Below are 7,500 nucleotides of genomic sequence, written 5' to 3' on the forward strand. Positions count from 1 at the left end.
TAACGTGTAACTTGGTTTACTAACATAACTAAAACTGAAATAAAAAAATGTAATTATGTAGACGTACATGGAAAAGTTAATAAAACTTGAATTAAAATTAAAATAAAAATAAAAATTAAATAAAGAGACAATATTAAAAAAACTATAATTGTGTCTGAATTATACAAAAGTAACACTGATTTAAACTACGAGACTAACATTTTTAATTCTAATTTGGATTTGTGAATTTTCTGAATTGTGAAAAGTCACACGAACTGATTTCTGGGTTCTTTACAGTGAAAAAGATTTCACTTCTTTAGCTTGTTTTGGTTGTTTTAAGAACTGATCGGGTTCTCCGAGGAACCAGAATGGTTGAAAAAAAGACTTTGCTAAAAATACGTTTCGAGCTATTCCTGAAACCGAAACAAAATCTCATATTTTGTCCGCAATATCTGATATTAATCTTTTCGCCGGCCTCGCAGAGTCATTATTTTGGCAATCATCTTCATCTTCCTCTTCAGGATATTGAAGCTAAAGAATGGCCTTGAGCGCAGTTTTACCGGCAGATGCTGATCCTATCATTTCTGGGGCCGTTTTTCTCTTGGAGGGCCAGGAGCCACCGGCCATCTTTATCCCTGATGAGGTTCACGGGGGCGGTTCTGCTCGGGGTGACTGATCGGATCTTCTTCCTTCATCCCCAGAGGAAACCAGCAGAAAGATCCGGCACAAATGAGGGGTCAAGTGGAGGTCAGCTAATAACATGCCCTCTGCCACTGTGTGTGCATGTGACTATAACCAACATTAACGGCAACGAAATAAAATATATATGCATGAAAATGTGCTTTTCTTGCATTAGCTTATTATGGAAATAAAATCAAATCTAAAAAGAAATGGTTAGTTGTGACCGAGATCAGGGTTTTTTGTCATTAAATAAAATTAAAACTAACCCCATAAAAAGCATTATTGTTTCTTGTGATGCTGAATGAAATATTATTTTTGTCACGCATCCCGCTAGCTGTGATTGGCCTGGGCGTGTGTCACTCAGAAAAACAGGCCAATCAGAAGAGAGGCTCATCGGTATCGAAATCGACCCGTTTTTTTGACAGAGCTTCTGAGAAAGGAGACGTAAAAACATATCGAGATGGTTTTTTGTTGCTTTTCCCGCAAATACACGATCTTAAGGACACCTACACCTAAAATAAAAATCAGGAGCATGACATAGGACTTTTAAATCATTTTATTTCAACAAGTTCCCAAGGATTTCGAGCTTGGAATATTAAAAGAACTAAAACTAAAATAAACATTAACTGAAATAAAATATGAAGCAATGAAATGTTAATATGAAACTAAAACCATAAAAAAGTAATTACTTGAAATAAAATATCAAATATTTCTCATTTTAGGATTGACTTGAAACTGCAAAATAACTCAAAAAAAAAATCGTAATGATTATATAGAGTTAAAAAAGAAATAAAAAGGATGAAAACAAAGCACTAAAAATGTATTTAGATTTTTGTGTGTAGATGTGACTAAGATCAGGCTTATTATCTCTATTTAATTAAAGTGAACAGAAAAAAAAATAAAATATTTGACTAAAAATGCATAAACTGTGACAAATTAAAGTGGAATATCTAAAAATAAAGGCAGCTATACATGCATCCCTTATAAGGACATTGGTGTGTAAAATATATTAAATGGAACAAAAATTCTGTAATAAAGTGCCATAGAATCTACATTTTTAATAACCTTTTAGGATAGCTGATCAAATGTATGTATATATGTATATATATATGTGCATGTGGAGAATTAACACAGATTGAGTTGACAGGAGATAAAAAGAAAAGCCCACGGCTCGAGTCGTCCCACACCCTGAGCAAATCCCCACCGCTCGGCTCTCCTGGAACGCTCCTGATTAACATAATCAGACGACATTAATTATTCAGGAGGTGTGGTGAGCCGCTCCAGGGGTCAGGCTTTTGCTCCGTCTAATAACCCGTGTTTAATATTAACGAGGCAGACAGGCGGTGTGATTTGCATAGCCTTTATGATGCCTGCTGGCTGCAGAGCTGCTTTCCCTTACAATTTAGGCTTTTTTTCCCCCCTCCGCTCTCCGTTTTTATCGTCTGCCAGTGTCTTAGATATGTACCAGGACACCTTTTCTTTGGATATGAGGGATTTTGACGCTCGCCTTGTTAGTGAGCACGGTCTTATAAACGCTGCACGCTTCTGATGGCTACGAAAGCCACTGGTCTCTGTAACCTCAGACGCCTTCACCTTTGCCTTCTCGACGTATGATGCTGATTCTCGTAGCTCACGGGGAAGGTGAAAAACGTCCGGTTTTTGTTTACTTTTAATGGTGTCACAAGCAGCATGGTGAGCACTAATGAGCAGCTACTCCCAGAATCTGTGTCCTCAGGCTGGAGTGTGTGAGTGTGTGTGTGTGTGTGTGTGTGTGTGTGTCGACTCCACAGAGACTTCCAGTAGCCACAGGGTTGGTCAGATAATCTGCTAGTTTTCTGACTGTACAGAAGGTGATTAGATCTCTAGTGACATGTATTGGTGAGGAACTAAAAGTAGTGATGATACATTGCAAGAGTATGTAAAAAAATATTCATATTAAAAACCTATATATATAAGTTATGTATATATATATAATATAATATATATATATATATATATTTATATATATATATATATATATATATATATATATATATATATATATATATATATATATATATATATATTTATATATATATATATATATATATATATATATATATATTTATATTTTTTAATTTATTAATTTAGTTTTTTTCTGTTTGTCCTGTTAGGTATAATTGTATAGTTCGTTAATTTTTTTAAATTATAATAAGCCTGGTTTTATTTATTAATTTTTAAGCCGACATTTATTTTTATTTCAGTTTTAGTGTCAGCTATTTCAGTGTTTCAAGTTAAAGTTCTTCTAGTATTGCCGTTATTCTTACCTTGTGCCATTATCATGATTTCAGTTTGGTTTTGAAAAAGTATTGTGTTTTTTTTAATGTATTTTTATTTATATATTTAGTGCTGCCAAACAATTAATTTGTATATATATATTGTTTTTCTAAATATATGCTGTATGTGTATTTATATGCATGTCATGCGCACATATAGGCTTTTCTGTAAACAAAAACTTTTATTTTAAAGGCGATTAATCGTTTGGAAGCACTGATTACATTAAGTGAGCGTACCATTAACCCTAAAACAGACTGCAGTGAATCGGAAAATTCAAAATACAGCTAAAACGCCTGAAATAATGATTATTTATTTGCATTTTCATAGGTATTTTTTAACTTTCGATCGCTAGGCGCGTCTCGACAGGCCCCGCTTTGGTTTAAGCGAGCTAATCAGAGTCAGTTTTGTTATCATATCGACTCGGCGAGCCGTGGTTTCGCAGCATCCCCCGTCTAGTAAATTTAGCTCAGACGCAGTCCTCTTCTGGCAAAAGGTTATTTTTCCGCTTGTCAAAACCGACGCGCGTAATTTCGCGAAGGCAACAACTTGAGCTCGACTCACGTCGCAGACAAACAAATCTTTCACCCCAAACAGGCTGCTGAATTGCAATTAAGCCGCACAAAAGATCACACGCGCCGGACGTTTCATCAATAGGCAATTGCGGCCTCCTCCGCCGCTTTGATCTCGATAAGCCGCGAGCGCTCGGGAATTTTTCATAGAAACTTTCTCATTAATGCGGCGTTTCTGCCTGACCTCTCGTCTTCAGCCCTCAGCCCTTTAACTGACAGCGGAGGGTAAATAAATAATTAAAGGGCATTTTGCCGCTGTCAGTGAGATTGCATATTGCACCGTTGACATTTTGAAAACAAATCTCGGATTCATGAGCTATCACTGTGAGGGATCGGCGGAGGCTATTAGTTCGACTGACAGAAATAGACGTGAGATCGTGAAATATCGTCCTGTAATCTCACTGATTTATGAGCGCGTGTTGCCGCTTCATCGAGAACCACCACAGATTTATTGCCACTCAGGTGGAATTATTAATGAAGCTACGTTTGCCAAAGCTGACGATGCCGTCTGTGTGTGTGTGTGTGTGTGTGTGTGTGTGTGTGTGTGTGGAGGTTTACAGACGCTAACTAATCAAACTGAACTCAACACCAGCTTTTCAAAGGCTTCGACTTCGTTTAATCACTTTGCGCTTCTTTTTTTTGGTTTCGCGAGCATCCTCCTGCTATTGTTTCAACGCTGTTAAAGTTTGCAGCATAACTTCCGTTGCTGAATTAAACAGGCCTTTTAAGCCGCAGCTGGCAAAGACTTTTTCCGCAAAAGTTAAAGGGTGCATAAATAAATACGGGTTTTTGAAAGGCTCCTGTTTCGCTCGCCGACGAATCATGAATGCATAAAAAATAATAGCTGATATTAATTCTGCCGCATTTTCACTGAAATGCAGGTCGGATGACCTGCTTTTATGCCGTTTAAAGCAAACTAATTGATATTCCTTTGAAAGTCGTACTGGATTCCTATCATATTAGGACAATAAGAAAAATCATGTTTTAAGGCAAGCCGTGACGGATGAACAGGTGAATATAATTTTCAATAAAACAGCACTTTCCTAGCTGATTAATCTATTAATTGCATTATAAATTTTCTGAAATATCTAAAAATTCACCGATATGCATTCATTTCCAGAACAGAAACCTGAATCTTTGTTTTTGTTTATAAAACTTCCATCATTCCCATCTGAATTTCCATTTCCATTTTTTTGTTTTATTCCGTTAACATAATAGAGTTTGAGAATTTTACAGCAGGGGCTTTTTGACAGAAAACAATTTTAGAACATTTTTAACGCAGTATAAACCATTGCGAGTTATATATTAAAAACTTTCAGGAGAATAAAACTATGTTTAGGTGTAAGTGGAGAAACCGTTGTTTTAAGAGTAAAACGTTATAGAAATCAGAAGGAATGATACATGCACAGACCCTTCAAAAATCTCCAGAATATAGATGTGAACTGCGTTTTGGTGCATGCGGGTGCCGTGGAAGCGTAAGAAAACACTCATTTAGAAAAAACAGTTTTTGAAGATATGCGTTGTAATTGGAATATAATAAATATATTAAAAAGTGTAATAAATACTTAAATGTTTATTTAGGAATTTTCGTTCCAATAGTCTAATAAACACAAGTTACTGAAGAAAAGCACTTCAAAACTGCCCAGCGCATGAATATGACAAAAAAAAACCTGGTTTAGTGTCATGTCTTAAGATTCAGCCTCACGGGGCAAGGAGCTCAATGACAGCTGCTGACATACACTGCAGAAAAATGAAACGCATGTGAAGATTGAACAACGACAATGCTGTTAGTAACGCTTCAGCAGAAAACAGAAAAAAAGAGCATCCGATGAGTTGTTGTGCATGAGCCGCTAAGAATTACAGATGTTTATTCAAACACTTTTTTTGGGGGGGGGTGGGCCAGAAACACAAGTATTTCCTTTATCAAAAACTAATAACATTACATGAATTATTCTCCGTAGAGTTGCTCGGTGTAAATTCTGTTAATACGTTAGAAGACTTTTTAAATATTACAACCTCTCACTGCAAATCATAAACTACCCAGATGATCCCGTGAACGTAAAAACCGAAGCCAAGTAATAATCAGTGAACATGTATCGAGTAAGAAAAGAATAACATTCAAAAAAGCTTTTTTTATGTACAGATACAGTATGCACGCCGATTATGTCTATTATGTCCGATCTGCATTATCGTCCTGTTGACGGTAGGAGATGTATTAAAATAATTCGATAAGCTATGTAAGTATCTGTCACTGCAATAGATGAACAAACGGTCTCAGAAGTAACCTTTCCGTGCGATTCCTCCAGCAAACATTGAGTTTCTAAGCCAATCTTGACCTTAAAAAAAATATTCGGCTCCGCGGAAGCATATAAAACCACTTCATACGCTATACGTTCCTCAACAGTTGGTACATTATTGCCAAAAATCAATTTCTTTGTACATTATCGATGGCGTTTTACTTCTGGAATCTGCATATCAATCTGAATCACGCCCGAGTCTCAATGAAACCAAAAGGCCGGCGATATTTACGAGGGGCGACGTTGTTAAAAATACAATTTAAAAAAATCGATGTGCACGAGAAAAACCGTCTTTAAGAATGAACATACTGCACTGCGCGAAAAGACAAGAGTTACGAGCAAATTTAAATCGTGATATATTTTAAAACCTGTTCCAAGGTGTTCACAGAGATTATGACAAAAAAAGCGTCCCATGTTTCCACAATCGTACATGTTGGACACCGAGGTATCGCCAGTTTTGGAAAGAAAGCTGGTACCGTCAATCCTCTCGGCTGATTTTTGCAACGTGGTGCTGTTTTTGGTCGAAGTGAGCGGTTCTGAGTCTCGCTCGTCTCTCTGAGTTCTCGTCTGAGATATCGTCGGGGTCAGTTAAGGTTCAGTTAGAGGTGTCCGAGTGAACGCTGTTTGCTCCCTCTATAGGAGACGTCACAGAAGACGGAGTGACAGCGTCGTGCCAGCCGCCGTTACCCTGCAAAGAGACACGGAAGACACCAGCTGAGACGCTCAGGTACAGTCAGAACGGAAACCTTAGCTGCTATTGATTTTTGAGAGCAAGAGCAGATAAGACGCTCCGTCCGCCCTTTTTATGTAAACTTGTGAAACTAAATCCAGCTTAAACCAGGGTTAGGCTGGACTGTTCATATGGTTTTAGAAGCTTTTTGGACACTTGCCAAATGAGAAAAAAAACAGTACGTCGCACAACCATCGTTGCTGTAGAAATAAATCAGATACATATTCATTTAATCCGGACACTTGCCAGGTGGAAAACCAGGAAAAACCAGCACGGCATGCAACCAACATATTATATTAGTCCTTTTTTTTTGTTTGTTTGGTAAAAAAGATTTCTTACTTGTGGAAATAAATTACATGCATTAAATTAAATTAAATTAAATTAAATTAAATTAAATTAAATTAAATTAAATTAAATTAAATTAAATTAAATTAAATTAATTTAATTCAGTATAAAAAATACTTTAATTATTTTTTATTCAGGTTGCACAAGTAGCATAAAAAAAAAGCATATTCTTAACCGACAATTTTTTTTTATTGACTTTATTTCAAATGTTGTTCACCATCATCTGCTGTTAATTATATGCTGACTTCCATTTTTTTGGTTACGTTTTGGTCTTATTTTAAGACATTTTTGTCATTTTTATTAGTAATTTATTTTACTGCACTGGACGATTTTTATGCTTAATTGCTTTACTTGTTTATACTTTAAAAAAATAGCGCTGTCAAACGATGAATCGCTATTAACTGCATCCAAAATAAAAGTTATTTTTCCATAATATATGTATGTAAATTTGTCATGTATGTGTAAAGATGCGCACACACAACATATATTTTGATAGTATTTACATACAAAAACTTTTATTTTGGACGTGACTAATTGCAATGAATAAGGAATCATATTAAGAAGTCTCAAATGAGCGATTAGA

At 35.9% G+C, this 7,500-nt stretch overlaps 1 protein-coding gene across 2 annotated transcripts in view; it reads right to left on the reverse strand.

The window, feature by feature from the left end:
• Positions 1-5,388: 5,388 nt before the first annotated feature.
• The window catches only part of pbx3a (pre-B-cell leukemia homeobox 3a), a 36,582-nt gene continuing 34,470 nt past the window's right edge, over positions 5,389-7,500 (reverse strand). For both annotated transcript variants that reach the window (XM_043238302.1, XM_043238304.1), the window contains one exon: positions 5,389-6,530. In XM_043238302.1, coding sequence (XP_043094237.1) covers positions 6,438-6,530 — 93 coding nt within the window. In that variant the 3' untranslated portion in view covers positions 5,389-6,437. The remainder of the gene's footprint in view (positions 6,531-7,500) is intronic.

Source organism: Puntigrus tetrazona, chromosome 5 (genome assembly GCF_018831695.1).
Source record: "Puntigrus tetrazona isolate hp1 chromosome 5, ASM1883169v1, whole genome shotgun sequence".
NCBI classification, from domain to species: domain Eukaryota; kingdom Metazoa; phylum Chordata; class Actinopteri; order Cypriniformes; family Cyprinidae; genus Puntigrus; species Puntigrus tetrazona.